Source organism: Megascapheus bottae, chromosome 17 (genome assembly GCF_031878675.1).
Source record: "Megascapheus bottae isolate mThoBot1 chromosome 17, mThoBot2.hap1, whole genome shotgun sequence".
Lineage (NCBI taxonomy): Eukaryota > Metazoa > Chordata > Mammalia > Rodentia > Geomyidae > Megascapheus > Megascapheus bottae.
The window spans coordinates 45,070,647-45,092,834 of NC_143525.1; the positions used below are offsets into that span (position 1 = coordinate 45,070,647).

Consider the following 22,188-nt stretch of genomic DNA (forward strand, 5'->3'; position numbering starts at 1 on the left):
TTATTTCATCATTTCCATACATCTCTCTCTATAATATATTTTCACATATATAAATAATGTGTATATATACTTATTAACCCCTACTCTTAATTCTCCAACCTTGCTTTTCAGAAAATATTGACTGGAACCCATTTATGCTGGGCCTGAAGGGCTGTTTATACAGCCACGGTGACATAGGTTTACTGGGTCGTATGTCTGTGTAGCACTGGATTTGGATCTTGTATTTAGCTGCCAGAAGTGACTGTGATGAAGTAGGAGAGATAAACTGATAGATTGGCTGCCAGAAAGATGTTGGGAATCAATCAGATAAACAGAGTAAAGAAATAGCTTGCTGTTTTCTAGTGATAATAAACCAGTGGCCTCTGGTCCCCGAATTTTTAAATGTGATTGCTGTGGTAATAATGTCCAAAATAAGCAAATGAAAAAAAAATCCCAGGAGGATGTTTAATTGTGATGGAGATACTTGTTTCCCTTTTGCAATAAAGATGCATCTTGTGGAAATGAATATTTTTATACATTTGTTAGAACTAGGCACTTCTTCCAGTACTTACTTACATAAACAAGTGAGAATTAGAAAGTAACCTGCTTTCAAAGGTATTTATTTTTTCTCCATTTCCACAGGCTTTAGCTATTTAGCTTAGTGAAATATCTATATTGCTGGCATGCCTTACCTACAAAATAATGCTTATTTTGGGGAAAGAACAGGTTTTCCCTCCCCCACACACATATTTTTTTTTTGCCATTCCTGGGGCTTGACTTAGGGCGGGAGCATTGTCCTTGGGCTTTCCTCAAAGCTAGTACTCTACCACTTGAGCCACAGCACCAGTTCCAGCCTTTTCTGTGTATGTTGTACTGAGGAATTGAACCCAGGGCTTCATTTATGCCAGGCATGCACTCCACTACTAGGCCATGCTCCCAGCCCCAAGAACAAGTTTTAAAGTCAGACCTATATTACTGACAGATGATTAGCAAAAATTAGTTTTAGTTTTCCTCCCATAGATTTTTCTTCAATTTTTGCAATTTTAATCTCTTACAATTTCTCTGCACATAGCAGTTGTAGACCAGAGATGTTATCTACTTTTGTTAATTTTGTAACTTACAATTCTCTTCCCTCAATGTTGACTTAGAATTATATTGTTTCTCTTCACCCAGGACTTAAGGGTCCCATGCAAATTCCTAAATCTGTGTAAAGGATATAGATTTAGTTTTCAGTTGTATGTGGTGGAGTACCTGGGATTAAAAGAACAGTAGAAAATAATTTAGAGTTTCTGTGGAGTTATTTATAGAGGACAAGAGCTTATCTGTATTATACTTTCAGTGATCACAAATGACTTTCCTTTTTTTTTTTTTTTTTTTTTTGCCAGTCCTGGGCTTGAGCTCAGGGCCTGAGCACTGTCCTTGGACTTTCTCAAGGCTAGAGCTCTACCACTTGAGCCTCAGCACCACTTCCGGCTTTTTCCTATGTATGTGGTACCAAGGAATCGAACCCGGGTCTTCATGCATGCTAGGCAAGCACTCAACCACTAGGCCAAACTCCTGGCCCACAAATGACTTTTGGTTTTCTCTTAAACTGTTGTGTTTCTCCCCGTGGCCACCCCCCTCCCCCCCGCCCAGTTATGGGGCTTGAAATCAGGGCCTGAGCACTGTCCCTGAACTCTTGATCAAGTTTAGTGCTCTACCACTTAGAGCCACAGATGCCACTTTCAGTTTTTCAGTGATTAATTGAAGTATCATGGGGGCTTTTCTGCCTGGGCTGGCCTTGAACCAGTTTTCAGCCTCTGAGTAGCTAGTATTATAGGTATGGGCTACCAGTGCCTAGCTTTCTTAAGCTTTTTGTGGCTGTGACTGTGTTAGTGTCATGTCTGGTCACATTAACGATATGGGAGAGTAGCAGCTATGTAAAGCAAGGAAACAGAGTGCCCATTTATTTTTCATTGTAAAGGTGATGTACAGAGCGGCTACAGTTCCATAACTCATGTAATGAGTACACTTCTCTTTGAACAGTGTTACCTCTTCCCTCATTTTCTCCCAGTTTTATTACCTCCCCCACAAATTGTGTAGCTCATTTTCAGCATAGTGTCTAGTGGGTATCACTGCTGAATTAGTTTACTCTTTGTCCCACCATTTCTGGAGTACGTACTCTTAATTTGGAGTACATACTCTTAATTGTAGTCAAGACTTTTGCCTGAAGATCTTTCTGACTCCTGAAGTTTATAGTTCATGCACCATTATCTATCCCATGGCTGGAAAGCTGATACATTTTCCTTTTTGCCACACAGCGTTTCCCACCTGACCTTTTAAAGATTCTTTATTGGTATAGGTGGGGGGGACAAAACTAATCATAAAAACAATGAAGGAATGTTGCACACACATTGATCCATTTGAGATGAATTACAGTATGATAACTCTTCAATATGAACTTCTATTCTCTACTACTGGTATGCCTCTGTTTTAAAGGTATATAAATATGAAAGGGTTAATGGGAATTCAGCCATGCTCTTGCCACTGGCTTGTCCTTTATTGATTGTAGTTTAAGAGCTGTCACTGTGCCATTCAGAATTCCTTCTGTGTTCTTTTAAAGTCAGTTGGTGCTTGGAGACGATAAATAAATCAGTTGCTTTCCTTTCCCCAGCTCCTTCGAGAACTCATAGAAAGGAAGACCAGCTCCTTGGATCCCAATGACCAGGTGGCTATGGGAAGGTAATTTAGAAGTGTGTGTGTGTGTGTGTGTGTTGTTGTTTTTCATTTGTTTTGGTGTGCTGAAGTTTAAACTCAGAGCCTTACACTTGCCAGTAGGTGTTTTACTACTTGAGCCACCCTTCTAGTATTGCTTTTTGCTGGGCATTTTGGAGATGGAGTCTAGTGAGCTTTTCTGCCCCGGCTGGCCACAAACCAATCCTTTACCACCCAAGTAGAGGGTTTTAGGCATGAACTACAGCACCCTAATTAAATGTATTTTTCTACTCATGCAAACAACCTGTATGTGTCTCCCTTTGAGTCTCCTTAATTTTGACTTGAAGGCAATGATTGGTCCTATAATTATCTAAGTGAAGATCATAAGAGCTAGAAAGATGAAGTGATTGTCCTACATGGTCTTAAAGTCCCTCTTATGCTTTTTGCTGAGTGTAGGTTGTGATTGTATCCATATCATTCTTCTGTCCTGTGGATAAAGAACTGTTCCCCAAACTGCTCTCAGCTGTCAGAATGTGGCAGTGTGTACAACAGGTTCCTTGCAAAGAGTCGAATCTGCTTTGTTAGTCTGCCCTAATTTAGACCTCCGCCCTTTCAGTAAAAGCTTCAGTACAATTGGAAATGGAACGTGGCAGCATTTCCCAGATGTCAGGGTAGAATGCAAAGTATGGGAGAAGGCTTACTCTTGTATGCTTCTTCCTGTAGTTGGAAAATAAAAAGGGCATTTAGAGTGCTACCTAACAAATAGTGTACATTTAAATAGCCATGAGACATAATTTGCAAAAGCATGAAAGGAAACAAAAGCTGCAAGTGCCAATATGGGATTCTGGACAGAGCCATATTTTGAGAGAGCAATGAGAAATTTTAAGTTGATGAAATAATTTTATTTGAGTAGAATATTATTTGAATTTTAGGGTACAATGTTGATTTTTTTATGTACCTCTGCAATGTTATAGAGGCTGTTTGCCATAAATTTAATGTGATAGAGAAAATTGCATTTAAGTGGTGATTATATTGTACATTTATCTGACTTTACAATAAAATAGATTATGGTAATTAAGATTATATTAAGATTACAGTAATTGGATTTCCCTAGATTTTTTTTTTCTGATGTTGCACTTCCATTGTGTAAATCAGGTGAGATGACGAGCCGCTTGCTGTTTCTCAACTTCTTCCTCCTTTCTCTACATTTGTTCATAGTAGCAATCTGCCAAGATTTCCTTAGCTTGGTATCCCTTATTTGAAAAACTAATTTCTTCATATAAAATAACTGCAGAATCTGTGATTTATTTGTGGCACTGATCCAAATAAAATAGCTGTAAAATTGAGACAATCAGGGAAATTTGAAGAGAAAATATTCGATAGTAAATGCTGCTAAGTATTTTTTTTTTTTGGTGAATAATGGTATGGAAATTAAATTTTGGAGTGGCAAAGTGTCCTTTTATCAGCACATACTGAAATGCAAATTAAGTAAGTGACTATAAAACTAGCATCAGGCCAGGCTGGCATGGTGGCTCACATATATACTCTTAGCTACCTTGGGAGATAGAGATCAGAGGGACCACTGATAGGTCCTTGCTACCCTTTTTTTTTTTTTCTTTTTGCCATGCTCAATCTCAACATATGAACTGAGTAGTGTGAGGCCTTTTCCTGTAATCCCAGCTATGTGGGAGGTATAGGTAGCAGACTTGCAATCTGTGGCTGGCTTTAGGCAACACAAACATACATATATACATTGTAGAGCACTGTCTGAAAAATAAAACAAAAAAATGGCTGGACTCAAGTGGTAGGGCATGTGTGTACCTAGCAAGCCCAGGCCTGGAATTCAAACCCCACTACCATATCCCCCTAAAAACAAACCCTCGTGTCAGTGATTGATAAATTATTTTAATAAAAATAGCAAAGTTAGAGTAAAAAAAAAAAAAAGCACCCAGTGTTACAAAAGGGGAAATAAGAGTTAAAGAACCAACTGCTGTTTGTGTTTAGACCAACCAGCAGTTAGTTGCAGTTCAGAGGAGAACTTAGAAGGAAGCCCAAGCAGCTCTATTCAGTTTGGTGGGCTTGCTGCAGACTGGTAGATTTCATGCTTGTCACAGCATCTTCAAACACTAAAGAGCATTGTTAACTAGATTTGCTGTAGAGCAGCTGCCATTTGTTTTTTACCATTGCACAAATCCTCTTCAATTGATTATAGTCACTTTGGCCCCAGATTATCTTAAGGAATTTGGTATAGGTTGATGATTTCCTTCTGCAGGGTTGTTAGTGAGGAAAAATTCTAATTTGTCAATATGTGTGACTTATTTCTGCCTGTGATGATGCATAACATTGCTTGTGAAATTCCCAGGCAGTGGCTTGCAATCCAGAAGCTGCGAAGCAAGATCCGAAAGAAGGTAGATAGGAAGGCCAGTAAAGGAAGGAAACTTCGGTGAGTTTGGGGGGAAAATTATGATGATGTATCATGTATGTCTTCTCTTAAGTTTTGATTATATCATTTTTCTCTTTTTGATGATTCTGTTTTTAAGAATCAGAAAAAAACAAAATGGTATTCAAGTATTTCTTCCTACTTAGTGTTTTTAAATTTAAAATTTTAATGTTTTATTGCATTTTTGTTCTGCCATTGTGAATGGATAAATAAAATACTGTGCTTTTGAAAAGAGAAATAGTAAGAAAACAAAGGTAAGACAAGTTGAAATAATTTACATTTGAAAAAGACACAAATGAAGGACTCCAGAGAATGTTAATATCATGCTCAAAGGAGATGAGAAAAAAGATGTGTATGTGAAAGTAGGCTTCTGAATCTAGGAAACTCTACTCTATGAGCCTCACTGTCAGGTACTTTATAAAAAGAGCAGTCTCGAGCCACACTGAAGTTCTAGAATCTGAATCTTCTGTTTACTAGCCTTGAAATATTGAGCAAGTTACTTCCCATCACTGTGCTTCAATTTCCTCCTTGGTCACATCTTACAGTGTTGTTAGGAAGGTTAAATGAATTAATTTATGTAAAGTGTTTAAAGAAGATAAGTACCTTACCTTGCATTAGGAGCTAGTAAGTATCAAACTGGATTTTGAAGTAGTTGGCCTGATTCCAAAGGGTATGCTTCTACCCTCTTTGTTAACTTGTTACACAAACAGAAACAAAGTGACATCTTGGCACTTCAAGTATCCTGTCCTAAAGAAATAATCTAAGCATTCTAGTGTAGATGAGAATATTATACGTAACTTCCATGAACTTCAAAAACAGCTAAGTATCCCAGCTGCCATCACTGATACTAGCCCCCTATCAGGCAGTCTGCTTCTTGTTTGTGATGGATTTAGAAAGATAAAATTCCAGAAAAGTTACCGCTCAGATTATCATTCATTTGTGGAAACAGTTTAAATGATAGCAGGCCGTTCTAGGTAATAACCTACTGAAGACTGCGTTGTATGCCGCCATTCAGATATTACTTTTATGGAACAATGCTGAATGGAGAAAGAATAATACAAAAATCTGTGTGAGGCTGGGTGCCAGTGGCTCACATCTGTAATCCAAGCTACTCAGGCTGCTGAGATCTGAGGCTCAAGGTTCAAAGCCAGCCCAGGCACAAAAGGACCTGAGACTCTTATCTCTCTAATTAACCCCTAGACAATGAAAAATGGGGCTTGGCTCAAGAGTAGGGTGGTAGCCTTGAGCTGAAGAGCTCAGGGACAGCGCCCAGGCTGAGTTCAAGCCCCATGACCCACACACAATGAAAATTTGTATGAACTGATTGCTCATTCCTGTATTACTAGCCATTCGGGGAACAGATCTGGCAGATCACAGTTCAAGGCCAGCAAAAAGCTAGACTGGGGTTGTGGCTTACAGCACTAAGTGAAAAAGCCAAGCAAGCAAGAGCCCTAGAGTACTGGCCAAAAGAGCGGGGGGAAGGAAAAAGAGGAAAGTAGAATAAGAGAATCACTCACATAGCTAACAGAAACAATGGTTTGAAGGTAAAGGAACTGTGTTTTTGTGTGTGTGCTTTATTTTCCAGCATTTTTGTGATGAATTTATACTTTTTCTATTACTCTTGGATTGAGGGAAATCTCAGAATCATTGTTTGTTTGTTTATTTGTTTTGCCAGTCTTGGGCTTGAGCTCAGGGCCTGAGCACTGTCCTTGGGCTTTCCTCAAGGCTAGTGTTCTACCCTGAGCCACTGTACCATTTCTGGCTTTTTCTATGTATGTGGTACTGAGGAATCGAACCTGGGTCTTCGTGCATGCTAGGCAGGCACTCTACCACTAGGCCAAACTCCCAGCCCCATCTCAGAATCATTGTAAAATGTGTTTGTTGAGGAAAGAACGGTATTTGAAAGAATTAGATGTAAGTGATACAATAGAGATATAAAAGGGTTTTTGGCTGAGTGCTCACTGGCGGCTCACACCTGTAATCCTAGCACTCAGGAGGCTAAAATCTGAGGTTAGCAATTTGAGGACAGGAAAGTCTGTGAAATGTCTATTTCTAATTAACCACCAAATACTGGAAATGGAGCAAAGTTGTTGTTGTTTTTTGTCTTCCATGGTAGATGGGGATACCTCACTGAAAGTTCTTTGGCATAACTTGGTCAGACATTACAGTAATATCCTTTTGTCAGTGCCACTGGGTCTCATCTAAAATCCTAGCTATTCAGGAGACTGAAATCTGAGGATTGTGTTCAAACCAGCCTAGGCAGACAAATTCTTGAGACTGTAACCTCTAATTAATCAGCAAGAATCCAGAATTGAAGGTGTGGCTCAAGTGATAGAGTACCAGGGAGAGAGAGAGAGACAGAGAAAGAGAGGGAGAGAACACACAAGGCCTGGAGTTAAAGCCCCAGTATTGGCATAAATAAACAAATAAAATCCTTTTTATTTTTTGGCAAGAAATCTAGGTGATATAACTTTAATATCTATAGCACTTCAACTAAAGGTCTTAAACTTGCTCTGAATTCAGTTGTGAGCCTTCATTTAAAGATGAAGGAATGAAAGACCAATGGTGCTTGTGTAAGATGATGCATAATTATAGAAACGTTTTCTGACCAAGATCTTCCTCAGGGAACTGGTGCCAGCGAGGGCTGATGTGGGGAGGTCTTGCACTCGCTGTTATTCCAGTGTCTGTGCTGTGCTTTAATGATAATGAAAAATGAACATTGAGGAAAATGGAGGAGTCAAGTTCTCACTGACTTTTGTCTCGAATATTTAAAATTCATATGTTGCTAAAAGCATTAGTATATCTACTCTTTTTCTTCACCTGTGATACAGATGGATCTGTGCTGAACTGCTGTCATTTACCATGTGCTTTTATCAGACTCTCTTCCTGCAGCATAAAGGAAAAATATAGTTGTAATTGCCTGTGAAAATGTCCCTATTTTACTGGGGAGCCAAATGTTTGTTTCCATGATGGTTCTGGGTTTGCAAATTCATAGAATATGTATCCTTTGCTAGGTTAATGATCTCTAAAGTTGCTGTCTGTGTGTTTCTTGCTTTATTTAGGTTTCATGTCCTTAGCAAGCTTCTGAGCTTCATGGCACCTATTGACCATACTACAATGAATGATGACGCCAGGTGAGTAATAGATTAATTATGTATCTCAAATGGCTTCATGACAGCCTGATATTGACCTGTTCTACTGCCTGTCACCCTCTTGTTTCTTCTTATCAGTTAACCATTTGTCATTGGTAGGTATCATAGCAAGGATCCTCGTCTCATCGCTTCACTCCCATAATTACTAAAGCCAAATCAACAATTTCCATAAATCTCAATGCCATCTGTAATGATTCATTTTGCTGCATTGCTTTGTTGTTTTTAATGTTGTTAGTCAATCTGCTTAGGACATCTGACTTCCTCTCTGGGGCAGAGGGTCAGGATAGATGACGTGACTGTGTGCATAGGAGACTTGTACGTGTGCTCTTACAGAATGGCTGTAGAAATCATTGGAGAAGTGTACATATAATGTGTTTATTGAGATTATTGTTTAATATTACTCTTTTTTAAAAAAAATAGAACATGCTTGTAAAGCTGAAATGTTAGATAAAACATAAAAAAAAATTCCTATTCACAATATTGTATTAGTTGCAACCACTTTTGTTATTGTTGTTGTTGTCAGTCCTGAGGCTTGAACTCCAGGCCTGAGCACTGTCTTTGGGCTTTGTCAAGGCGAGAGCTCTACTACTTGAGCCACAGCACCATTTCCAGCTTTTTCTATGTATGTAGTACTGAGGAATTGAACCCAGGTCTTTGTGCATGCTAGGCAGGCACTCTACCCCTAGGCCAAACTCCTAGCCCCAAGAGAAAACTTTAAAATATGAAGTTCTGGGTTATCAAGTTTCCTTTTTAGGAGCATTTTTGGTATACTTTGGACATGGTTTGTATGCTGTCAGTAGTTTGCTTGTGTTCGTGGAAATTTCATGTATCCCTGGCATTGACTCTGTGCTGGCCCAGTAGATCTGTGCCTTCTGGAGTGTGAGGTAGACAGGTAGTTTCTGTTGTGTGACTGGCGAACATTCCCAGCATTGAGACAAACCCAAAGAAATCCCACTTTGATCTGTGTTTGGATACAAGGGAAGAGTTACCATGATCCTAAAAATGCCTTTGTTTAATGTACTCTTGTCTTGAGGCAACTCAGCTCCCACAGTTCTTATGTTTGCCTTCCTGTCATCTTGTCTAGAAGGCAAGGAATCCTGTGGTCTGCACAGACACAAAAGGCACTGTCATGGAATTCATCTGAGCTTTACTGGGTTGCTGGTTTTCTTCTTGGTCATTATTACTTTTGAGTCAACACACATTTGTTATAGGGGATTCCATTGTGATATTTCCATTCCTGCATATAGTATATCTTGAACAATTCATATCCTTTGCCATATTCCTGTTTCTCTCCTCCCCATTTCCCCACTTTTTCAAATATCATCTAGTGGGTTTTACTATGCTGTGTGTGTGTATGTGTTTGTGTGTGTGTCTTCACGCTTCAGTGTACCATGCTGATCTCTCAGATAGTTCCCTTTTTCTACTCATGCTCCATTACCAATACTGTACTATCACATCCTCATCATTTTGCGTCTGTATTCCACAAATGATTAAAAGCATGTTATATTTAGTGTTTTGTGTTTGCCTTATCTCAACATGAAAGTGTCTAGATCTACTCACTTTCTTGCAAATAACATAATTTCATTTTTCTCTGGCTGAGTAATAGTCCATGGTGTATAATATACATCATAATTTCTTTTCCATTCATTGGATCCTTAAGGACTGGGCACCCCTGTTGATTTCACATTTGGCTGCTGTGAATAGAACTGTAATAAACATAGGTATATTGATATTTTTCTGGTATATTGAATTATACTCCTTCAGATATATGCCTAAGAGTGGTATGTTCAGGGCCTACATAGGTCCATTTTTAGCTTTTTGTGGAATCTCCATTCTGATAGTGGTTGCCCCACTAGTTCACATTTCTGCCAGTGGACATGAGGATTCCTTATCAGCATTTGTCCTTCCTTTTTTCCTTCCTTCCCTCCATGTGTATATATATATATATGTTGTTGTTGTTTATTTTGTTTTTTGCCAATCCTGGGGACTGAACTCAGGGCCTGGGCACTGTCCTTAGGCTTTCCTCAAGGCTAGTGCTCTACTACTTGAGCCACAGCACCATTTCCGGCTTTTCTCTATATGTTGTACTGAGGAATCAAACCTGGGTCTTCTTGCATGCAAGCACTCTAACCAAACTCCTGGCCTCTCCCATTTACTTTTTGGGCTGGTACCAGGGCTTGAACTCAAGACCTAATGTATTCAGTTTTGCTTTTTGACTTACTACTGATGCCCTACTATTTGAGCCACATTTCTAGCATCCCTGCTTTATACTGGCTTATTGAAGATGAAGTCTCATTGACTTCTGCCTGAGCTGGCTTTGAACCTCAGCCCTCAGCTTCCTTAGTAGCTAGGATTACAAGTGTGAGCCACAAGTACATACATAACCTTTTTGTTTTCATGATTACTATTCTGACTGTGACAAGATGGAATCAGTGTTGTTTTGATTTACATTACCTTTATGGTTAAGGTTATTGAACATTTCATGTACTTATTGGCCATTTGTATGTCGTCTTCTTAGAAGGGTCTGTTCAATTTATTTGCCCATATATTAATTTTATTATTCTTTTACTGTTTAATTTTTTTGAGCTCTTGAGTTCTTTGTATAATCTGGTTATTAATCTTTTATGCATTGAATAGCTGGCAGAGATTTCTTTCCCATTCTGTAGGTTCTTTTTCTATCTCGCTCACTTGCTCCCTTTGTGATATAATGGATCTTGGATTCAGGGTCTTAACATTCTACTCACCTTTCTTTTCTGTTCATTTGTTTTTTGGGTGTTGAGGACTGAATTCAGGGCCTTGTACTTGTCAGGAGAGCATTCTTCTACTGAACTTAGGCTCCAACTCCTTGCCCAGTTTTCTTATTCAGGGCAGGCATTCTGCCACTTAAGCCATGCGTTTTACTCATCAACTAGAGATGGTGTCTCTTGGAATTTTCTACCTGAGCTGAAATCAAACGTCAATCTAGATCTCAGCTTGCTGAGTAGCTAGAATTAGGCATGACCCATGGTAATTGTTTTGTGTGTGTGTGCGTGTGTGTGTGTGTGTGTGTGTGTGTGTGTGTGTATGTGTAAGTGTGCACATGTGCTCATGCACGTGTGCTTTTTCTCTCCTCCCCCCTTTTGGTCTGTCTTAGGGCTTGAACACTGTCCCTGAACTCTTCAGCTCTGCCACTTGAGCCACTTCTGGTTTTCTGATGGCTAATTGGAGGTAAGAGTCTCATGGACTTTTGTGCCCAAGCTGGCTTTTGAACTGTAATCCTCAGATCTCAGCCTCCTGAGTAGCTAGAATTATAGGCATGAGCCACTGCCCCTGGCGTTCTCTTTTCTTCTTTTTTTTTATCCTCTCAACTCTTCTCCCTCCCTCCTTCCCTCCTTCCCTCCCTCCCTTCCTTCTCTCCCTCTTCCCCTCCTTCTCTCCCTCCTCTCCCTCCTTTCTCTCCTTCCATCCCTCCCTCTTTCTCTCTCCTCCCTCCCCTCTCCTACCCCTTTCTTTCATCTTAAACTCAGGGCCTGGATGCTGTCCCTGAGTTTATTTTGCTCAAGGCTAGAACTCTTCCACTTGAGCCATTACTGCACTTCTGTTCTGTTTTTGTCTTGCCTTGATGTTTAATTGGAGACGAGAGCCTCATGGACTATCCTGCTGGTTTGGAGCGGTGTTCATTGGCTTTCTTGCAGACCTGAGCCACATTTGCATCCAGTTTGTGCTTGTTGTTTGTTTGCTTTTTGTTTTTGGCCAATACAAAGGTTTGAACCCAACATTTTGAGTTCTCTTGGCTTAAGAAAGCTCACTCTGGTTTTTATCTGCGACTTCAGAGAGGGGTTTTCAGACAAGCTTCTGTGTATAGTGCATTACATTTTTCTGTGTAGCTTTCTTACTTGAAATGTGGCAACCACATATTCTCAGTAGGAACAGCCAGGATTTCTTTCTTCCATCAGAGAATTCCACCTTGACTTCTTTTGGAAAACAGCTAGCATTTAAAAAGGAGAGGTTCTTGCCGAAAGGAAGACCACGCAGTCCAGGAGGAGAGGGTTTATTGCGTAAAGAAAGAGCAGACTCCTGCTGCCTAAAATGAGTTGGGTGAGCAAGAGGGCTTAGGGCGGGAAGTGAGAGATTATAGAGGGGGAGGGGTATAGACACAGAGGAAGTGGATATGATCTCAGAGGATGGGGAAATGCCTCAGTGGGGACCTCCCACTGACCCCAGGCATGCCAGCTGCCAGGGTTACAGGTGCTGGGCGGGGATTTCCAGGGTGCAGTAGGAGAGAGCCAAGGGAAGAAGTCATTTCTTCTAGTTGGACCTAATACTTTGCTAGGTTTTGGAAAAGAAATGTAAAAATGCAATCAGGTCTTGTAAAGGGCTTTGTCCACATCACTGCCAGGCTATTTTTAGGTGCCTGGGTATATATTAGAGTTCTTACAGGTTATTTGTCTACACCTGCCATTTTTGTGTGACATGCCTGTCTTCCAGTTGGCAATTTAAGGGTTACTTAAACTATCTCCCCCCTACCCTTTCCCTACTATACCCTTTCATTTGGTAGAAACATGCAGATTGTGGTGAGATATTGTGCTATAATTCACTCAACATTTGAGAACTTGTCGGTAATTACCCAGAAGCACTCTCCTCAGCACACTGTCTGCTGGGTCAAAACTTGCAGGCAAGTATGGCTAACATGAGATGTTTTCTCTGGGGCTTCTTATCTCCTAAAAAGACACTGGTTATTCTGACAGGTGAAACAAGTCCAGGCAAATATTCAACACTGATCTAATCGGCAGGAACAAGAGCAGTGTTTTAACTAGTGCTACCTTTTACTAGCATCATTAAAGGTGCCCATTACTCTTTTATTAGCAGTCCCCCACTCTTCCTTATCAGATTATAGAACAAACATAACTCATGGCAGTGATTTGATCTCTTGTTAAAGAGGATTACAGCTTTGCATTAACTCGGATTGACACGGTTTATAATTCGCTTGTTGATACTCAAGCAGGCAATGTCACATGTTTGACCCCCCCCTCCCAGCAGTGCTGAGGGGAAGAGATCCCCATATATCATCATTAAAGATGGCGCCCAGTGCAGAGACAGGAGGCCTGAGGCTTTCTTCCAGTAATGTCACAGAGGACAAAGAAAAGTTCAAACCTAAGATGTGGGGGAAAAAAATCGCTGCTGTTGTTTCTTCTCTTTTTCCTGATTTTTCTGCTTTTGAGCTTGTTCTAGAGAACTTGTATTGTCAGATTGAAGTCCTGGTTCTAGGTAGGTAGTGGACCAAAAAAAGTACATGACTTCTTCTGGAAAGAGAAGTCATTTCTGCGGTCACATTCTGAGCATTTCTTCAAAATATTATGTTTTCCCCCCAAAGTATACTTAATATTCCTTTTGTTTTATTTTACATTTTTAATTAGCACCAATTAGTTACACTAGGATGACCATCTACATACAGTTAACCATTTTTCTTTTTCTTTTTCTTTTTTTCTTGTTGATCATGGGCCTTCCTGGACACTGTCCCTGAGCTCTTTTGCTAAGGCATTATTCTACCACTTTGAGCTATAGTGCCACTTCCACTTTTCTGGTGGTTAATTGGAGATAAGAGTCACACAGACTTTCTTGTCTAGGCTGACTTTGAACCGAGATCCTCAGATCTCAGCCCCCTGAGTAGCTAGGATTAAGCCACCAGTGCCCAGCTAATATAGGTATATTTTGATAGGATTTACCTCATCTGTCACCCCCTCCTTCTTCCTCCTTTCCCAAGCCAGTCTCAATTATCTTCATTGTTCTGCTTTCATACACGTATATAAGGTATTTTGATCCTTTCACATTCTTCTAGTACTCTCACCCAAATAGGATCCATTCTATATTCCTGTCCTTTTTTGTAGTGTATGCTAATTGTTCAATACATTTTTTGAGTATAAATATTTCTCTTAAGGGTTTGTTGTTTTAAAGATTTTATTATTGGCCCAGCATGGTGGCTTATGCCTGTAATCTAGCTACTTAGGAGGCTGTGATCTGAGGATCACAATTCAATGCCAGCCCTGGGCACAGAAGTCCGTGAGATTCTTAACCTCTTTACCAGAAAACCGGAAGTGGCACTGTGGCTCAAGTGGTAGAGCATTAGTCTTGAGCCAAAGAGCTTGGGGACAGTGCTCAGGTCCAGAGTTCAAGCCCCATAACCAAACAAACAAACAACAAAAAAAAGATTTTATTACTGGCTTTTCAAATATATTTTATAGATATTATAGTATATAAAAAGTAACTTGAGGGCTGGGAGTTTGGCCTAGTGGTAGAGTGCTTGCCTAGCATGCACGAAGACCCGGGTTCGATTCCTCGGTACCACATACATAGAAAAAAGCCAGAAGTGGTGCTGAGGCTCAAGTGGTAGAGCCCTAGCCTTGAAAAAAATCCAGGGACAGTGCTCAGGCCATGAGCCCAAGCCCAGGACTGGCAAAAAAAAAAAAAAAAAAAAAAGTAACTTGAAAGTAGGTAGGCAGATACCTAAGATTTTCACCTTTATCTAAGTTAGTTATTTATATATCATTAATATGCTTTCCACAGTGGTCACTAGGCTGTCATTAGATTGCTAATATATGCCATTTCCATTCCTGAGTGCAAGTCATTCTTTATTCTGATTCAGCCACCCAAGTGTGCCATTCTGTTTCTGATAGGCTAGGAATGAGCAGGGTAACAACCTCACATCTACTTGCTCTAAGCCTTTCATGGGCATTTTTATTCAGTCTTCATAGGAAACCTATAAAATGTTCAACATCTGCATTTTATGATGGGAATACTAAGACATGGGACAATTAAATAACTTGCCCAGGTTAAACATCAAGCAATGGAGCTGGTAGTATATGCAGATGCTGCTACTTCGAAGAAATCAGCAAGCTTTTAGACTATTTGGAAATAATGTGCCAGGGGCAAGTTATCTGTATGCCCATTCATGCATACCTTTCAATTAAAAGCTTTTTTTTTTTTTTTTTTTTTGTGGGTCATGGGGCTTGAACTCTGGGCCAGGGCGCTGTCCCTCCTGTGCTCTTCCGCTCAAGGTTATTGCCCTACCCTTGTGCTACAGCCCCATTTCCTACTTCCCATTTTCTGGTGGTTAGAGATAAGAGTCTCAAGTTCTTTAGTGGCTTTGAACAGTGATCCCCAGATCTCAGGCTCCTGAGTAGCTAGATTACCGGTGTGAGCCACCATGCTGGCTCAATTAAAAGCTTTTTTAGAAAATAATTGAAACTTGCTTAGATTGAGGGTGTGTGTGTTTGTGCATGTGGGTACACGCACTGGTAATGGAACTTGAATTCAGGGCCTGAGCACTCCAGGCTGACACTCTACCACTTGGTTCACAGTTCCTCTTCCACTTATTTAAGAGTCTCATGGACTTTCCCTCTGCCCAGGCTAGCTTCAAACTGTGATCCTCAGATCTCAGCTTCCCTGAGTAGCTGGGTTTATATGTATAAGCCACTGGTGACAGCCAAATTGTTCCTTTTCTTTTTTTTTTTTTTTGAGCATATGTACATATTCTTTATTAGCATCAATTAGTTGTACAGAGGAGTTTCATTTTGACATGCCCACTTATGCATATAATGTATCTTGATCAGACTCACCTATTCATCACTTTTCATCTCCTATTCCCAAACCAATTGCAACAGCTTCATTTTTTAATGTTCATACTTCATACACATATTTTAAAAGAATACAGATGTATCTATCCCTCTATCCCTGTAACTTGCTTTTTTTTTTTGCTAGTCCTGAGCTTGAGCTCAGGGCCTGAGCACTGTCCTTGGACTTTCTCAAGGCTCGAGCTCTACTACTTGAGATTCAGCACCACTTCTGGCTTTTTTTTTTTTTTCTTTTCTATTATGTAGTATCAAGGAATCAAACCCAGGCCTTTGTGCATGCTAGGCAAGCATTCTACCATTAGGCCAAACTCCTGGCCCCAAACTTGCTTTTTTTTTTTTTTTTGCCAGTCCTGGGCTTGAGCTCAGGGCCTGAGCACTGTCCTTGGACTTTCTCAAGGCTAGAGCTCTACCACTTGAGCCTCAGCACCACTTCTGGCTTTTTCTATGTATGTGGTACCGAGGAATCGAACCCGGGTCTTCATGCATGCTAGGCAAGCACTTTAACCACTAGGCCAAACTCCCGGCCCCATTGCTATTTTTTTTTAAATTATTTATTCCAGTCTAGTATCAAACCCTTGGAGAATTTTGCACAATAATACACAAAGTTCTAACTGACGATTCTATTATTCAATCATATGCTATTTTAGCCGGCCACAGTGGCTCAAGGGTTAGGGGGTTGCCTTAAGCTGAAGAGCTCAAGGACAGCACCTAGGCCCAGAGTTCAAGCCCTATGACCAACCAAAAAGGAAAAAAAGAAAGAAAAAAAAAGAAAAAGAGAATATACTGGTTTAATTTATTCTTTTTTATTAATTTACTTTATTATTATAGAGGTGATATACAGGGGGATTACAATTACATGAATCAGATAATGCCTCACCCCAACCCTTTGGAAAACGAACACTTGAATCTACCATGCATAAGGTAAAGAAGACAGAATCATCAAAAACTGAGGGGGGGGGAGATATCTTTTTTCTGTATAGGAAAGTGTTACCTATCAGGCATTCACATTTTAGTGTGACTCATTGAATTCCCCAACCTGCTCTTAATTCTTCTGCATTATAATCAGCTTTGAATTCTCATGCATCATATTCAGTCACTTTGTTTTTACAATTCATCTCTGCCATAGATAGATATCTAACTTCCTTAAAGACACTGTCTTTTACCCTTTGATTTAAAAAAAAAAAAAATGCATGATTCAAGTGGTAGAACACCAGCCAAGCAATCCAGCGAACATGAAGCCATGCATTGAAACCTTGTCACCACTGCCTTAACAGAGCTAGGGATGTAGCATAGTGATAAAGCCCTTACCTAGCATGCTCAAAGGCCTTGCTGTTTGGTCCTTAACATTGCAAAACAAACCACTTGAGCCAAGCATAGGTGCTTTTACCTATAATACTATCTAGCTACTTAGGAAGCTGAGATCTAAAGTATTTCTGTTCAAAGACCAGCCTAGCATACGTCTAAAAAATCCTTACTTCCCATTATCAGCAAAAACTTTGAAGTGGTATATCACATGTGCGCGCATGCACGAGCACGTGCGCGCGCTCGCACCCCCCCCCCCCACACACGGAATAATGCATGCTTATAGAAGAAAACTTGAGCTTGATGATGGTGGCTCTCACCTGTAATCCAAGCTACTTAGGATGCTGCGATCTGAGGATCATGATTCAAAGCCAGCCTGGGCATGAAAGTCTGTGAGACTCATCTCCAGTTAACCACCGGAAAACCGGGAGTGGCACTGTGGCTCAAGTGGTAGAGTGCTAGCCTTGAGCTGAAGAGCTCAGGGACAGCGCCCAGGCCCAGAACTCATGCCCCACAACTGATGGGGGGAAAAAGGAGAGTGATTCTGAGTCAAATGTATGGACTGATCCTTGATAGGCTGGACTAACTCCCATGTCATTGCCTGGTGAGGCTATGCCATTGTGACATTGTCAATAGAGAAGAGTTAGCTTTTACTTTCTGTTTTAGTATACTACGTCATCACTTTCTTATTTATAAAAAAAGAAAACTTACATAGCAAATGATAGGACCTACAATGTGAGAAGCACATTTTGTGCTCCATTTTGCATTTCTCCTTTTTATTTGAGCCCAGATCTTTTTTGTTCTAATTTCCCATGTAGACTGTCACCCTAACAGTCTCTAACTACCCATCCGACCTCACTGGCTCTGCACGTGTGGAGACTTGCCTTTGTCACATACGATGTGGGGCCACTCCTCTTTGCCGTGAAACAGAGCTTATAGTGTGGAGCCCACACTGAAGGTCTTCAGCAATCGATTGTCTTGCTACCTTCTTTCTCTTACTTGTCACTATTGAGGCAGCATGCCCTCATACCATTTGGAGTGGGGCCCTGCTTTCTCAGAGCATATTCTTCTTCCCTTTCCTGTCTTCATTCTGCTTCTTTAACCTGTAGGAACTCTAGCCTCCTGTGGAGGTGTTCATAATCATTGAAGGTGCCAGCCTCTTGCCAGGGGACTTTTGTGAACCCCATTATTTTGGGGGGGGGTCAGTCATGGGGCTTGAACTCTGAGCCTGGGCGTTGTCCCTGAGCTCTTCAGCTCAAGGCTATTGCCCTATCCCTTGAGCCACAGCACCACTTCCAGTTTTCTAGTGGTTAATTGGAGGCAAGAATGTCACAGATTTTAATGCCTAGGCTGGCTTTGAACCATGATCCTTAGATCTCAGCCTCCTGAATAGCTAGGATTATAGGCTTGAGCTACTGCATTCAGCTTATTATAGTTTTCTATCTTGTATTATCAGTGCTTTATGCTTATGCATTTAAAATAATGTATTTTAATTCCCATCTTGTCTTATATAGCATTTTTTGTAGCACAAATATTTTCGAGAGTTTTTATGAGGTCTTTTTTCAGCTTGAGAATTGGCTTGGAATTTTTGAGCAAATGGTTATATGCTCTTGTCCTCAGGTATAATGCAACCCTGAGATATCCTCTCTGTATGCCTTAGTGGTTTTCTTTTCTTTTTGGCCAGTACTGAAGGAGAACCAGGGGCCTCACATTTGTTCAGCCTCCTTGTTTACTCACTCAGTTGGTGCTCTGCCACTTGAGCCGTAGCTCCAGCCTGGCCTTTTGCTGGTTATTTTGGAGAGGAGGCTACCTCTTCTAGATTTCAGCCTCATAAGCAGCTAAGGTTACAGATGTGAGGTATCCAGATTAGTGTTTTTCCTTTGCCCACCAGTTCCAGAGAATAAATATCTTCTTTTTTTTCTGAGAAAGGATTATTCTAGATGTCTGTATTTACAGATAATTATTCAAATAAACAATTTGTGTTATAACATCTGTATATTGTGCCATTGTCCCTTTGCCTACAATATAGACAGAACCATATCTATGCCATCCTATAAACAGTTGGTTATAGACTTCCTTTCCAAAACTCCTCCAAAGGCCTTCAGCTTAGAAACCTATATACAAACTGACTGCTCTTGTTTTTGCTAACAGTCCTGTAAGATTGGTGAGAAGGTTTTTTTTTTCCCCCTGTTTTTGTTTGTTTGTTTGTTTTTGTCTCTTTTACTAAAGCTTTCTGGGTCATATCCTTTGCTCTGTGAACCCCTGTCTATGTCCCTATTACATCCTGCTCAGCACCAGGTTGCCACCTCATTCTTTGTGGTATGTGCCTCCATTCTAGAATGTTGCACTACTTTTATTCATAGCTCGTGGCCCGGTTTGAAAAGCACCAGAAAGGAAGAGCAGACTTCTCATTAATGTCCCTTTACGTAAAAGGCTTTTGAAGTCTTTTTTGCTAGGATGAACTTTAGGAAAAGATTTTTCTAGACTACTCTTACTTTTCAATCACTTCTCTGAACTTTATATTCTGCAGTAAGTTTCTCTTCTGGCCATCTTGTCTGTAATGTTTATAGCAGGCTTGGTTTTTGGCGCCCCTCCTACAAATGATTAGTTTGTGGAGAGCACCAGCAGGACTTTATGATGACCAATTACACTTCATGTCAGTATTTTGGACTGCTTTCACAACTTGTTTAAGAAGCAGATAGAAGCTCTGGAAAGCATTGTGTATGGTTACCTTTTTTTTTGGCCACTCGTGGGGCTTGAACTCAGGGCCTGAGCACTGTCCTTGGACTTTCTCAAGGCTAGAGCTCTACCACTTGAGCCTCAGCACCACTTCCAGCTTTTTTCTATGTATGTGGCACCGAGGAATTGAACCTGGGTCTGTGTGCATGCCAGGCAAGCACTCTACCACTAGGCCAAACTCCCGGCCCTATGGTTACCTTTTGTTATTTTTAGTGTTGGCATTAAACATCAAACCAAGAAGGGTCTGTAGAAGAGGGTACTACCTCGTGTGCACTGAGGTCCAGTTGCTGGGAAGCACCTGTACGGGGAGTGTTACTAACTGCCCAGGAAATGAGGTCTGGAGTAAGCCATGCCCACACCTTATGTTTTAGCCCTGTCTCCTTCTGGGGAGTGGAACACTTTATAAACATGAACTCTTTTACCCTCTGGGCACCTCCACTTAAAAGGTAAATAAGACTAAAGGATCTTTCTTCTCCAATATAAATGAGGAAACATCAGCCTGAGAGGGAAATTACTTGAGCAGAGATAGGTGAGGAGATCCAGCAGTAGGCCTGCGGGCCGGTGGCCCTGACACCTGTGCTGTTTCCCTCTGCTTTCAGGGAGTGGGGGCTGGGCCTTTGTCTTGTGTGTGGAATGTGAAACGCTGCAAAGACGAGCAATTGTTCTTCAATGCTTTGTGCTCCCTTATAAGAAAGAAGAAATCAATACACATTTTCTCATACACACACTTGGCAGCACTCTGTGGCCTCTTCCATAGCTCCAGCCTGCAGAGGAGGCACAAGTATGCCACAGCACAGGCTTCCAGGGGAGGAATTGCAAACTGTTCATTTTGTACTTAGCAATCAAGCTTTTCAAAGCCAGCCGAGTACGCAGCTGAGGCCATTAAGCTGCAGACTACAAGCACTCCCTGGTGCCACTGGTACCCGAGGGATAGTCCTATTGTGGGTGTGAAAAGTCAGGAGTCCTGGGCTGAGCCATTGGAGAAGGCTTACCTGACCAGAGCTGGCACACAGTGGCCTTTTGCAGATCTTCTCTCCTTCCTTTCCCCCTCTTTCCCCCCTCCCCTTTTTCTTCTCTCTCCCTCCCTCTTTCTCTTTCTTTCCCTCTTCCTCCTCCTCCTCCTTCTCCTCTTCCTCTTCCTCCTCCTCCTCCTCCTCTTCCTCCTCCTTCTCCTCTTCCTCTTCCTCCTCCTCCTCTTCCTCCTCCTCCTCCTCTTTCTCCTCCTCCTCCTCTTTCTCCTCCTCCTCCTCCTCCTCCTCCCCCTCCTGCTCTTCCTCCTCCTCCTTCTCTTCCTTCTCCTCTCCCTTCTCTCATCACCCCTTTTTCTCTGTGGTTTTAGCTTCTGCGGCTTCAGTTCAGCCTTTTTGTTTTGGTTTAGTTGTTAATTGGAGATAAGGGTCTCATGAACTTTCCTACCTTGACTGTCTTTGAATAGAGATCCTTCAGGAATCTCAGCCTCCTGAATAGTTAGGATTACAGGCATGAGCCACAAGACTCAGTTTGCATTCCTCTCAATTTCCTCAGGAGAGGAGGAGGCCCATTGAAGGACACCATTAGCAATCAAAACTAATGGAGGAAGCAGTTCTCATTTTTTTCAGTAAACTGTCTAAGCTAGAGGTCCATCTCAAATTGAATTTAATTTTCTAATTAGAAAATATGGTATTGATCTCTGAAACTTGGTTACAACAGTTAAATGTAGGGCTTGTATAACAGAATCCATTGCGATTATGAATAGAAATGGCCGTTTGGATGACAGACAGGACAGCCTTGCAGGACAGAGCGGGTGCAGCGTTATTTCACGTTAGCAGAGTGGCTAACGCCTGTGTGGGAATGGAGGTCCTGCTGTAGTGACCTCCACACAGAGGCGATGGTCAGAGCAGAGAATAGAGTTGCCAGGTCAGGCAGGCTGTTGAGATGGGCAGGACAGAGCCCAGTGTAGAAGAGGACCGAGCCTTGGGCAGCAGGCAGACAAGCTGGTTGCTGCTGTCCGGCACTTCCTTGCCTCGCCGTCTGTGGGCCAGCTGTCTTGTGTTTGCTCAGCAGTTGCTGCTTTTATATTTGGATTGGACCTCAAAACCCTCCAACTTCTTCCCGAGCATGAGGGCGGAGAGCCTGGCTGAGGCTCTCCAGGCTGCTGCTGAATGCCCTCACTGATTTCTACGGGTTTTGACCCCCCTGAACCTTGAAGTTCAGTGAAGCAGGAGATGTAGGCTGGGCCGCCCCCAGGCCCAGGGTCATGGGGCAGTGGTCTTCATGTGGACACCAGTGTAAC

At 41.4% G+C, this 22,188-nt stretch overlaps 1 protein-coding gene across 1 annotated transcript in view; it reads left to right on the forward strand.

Moving 5' to 3' along the window:
- The window catches only part of Aatf (apoptosis antagonizing transcription factor), an 82,043-nt gene that overhangs the window by 50,227 nt on the left and 9,628 nt on the right, over nucleotides 1-22,188 (forward strand). The window contains exons 9-11 of the mRNA XM_090351202.1: nucleotides 2,633-2,700; nucleotides 5,036-5,116; nucleotides 8,176-8,247. Of these exons, the coding sequence (XP_090207328.1) occupies nucleotides 2,633-2,700; nucleotides 5,036-5,116; nucleotides 8,176-8,247 (221 nt within the window). The remainder of the gene's footprint in view (nucleotides 1-2,632; nucleotides 2,701-5,035; nucleotides 5,117-8,175; nucleotides 8,248-22,188) is intronic.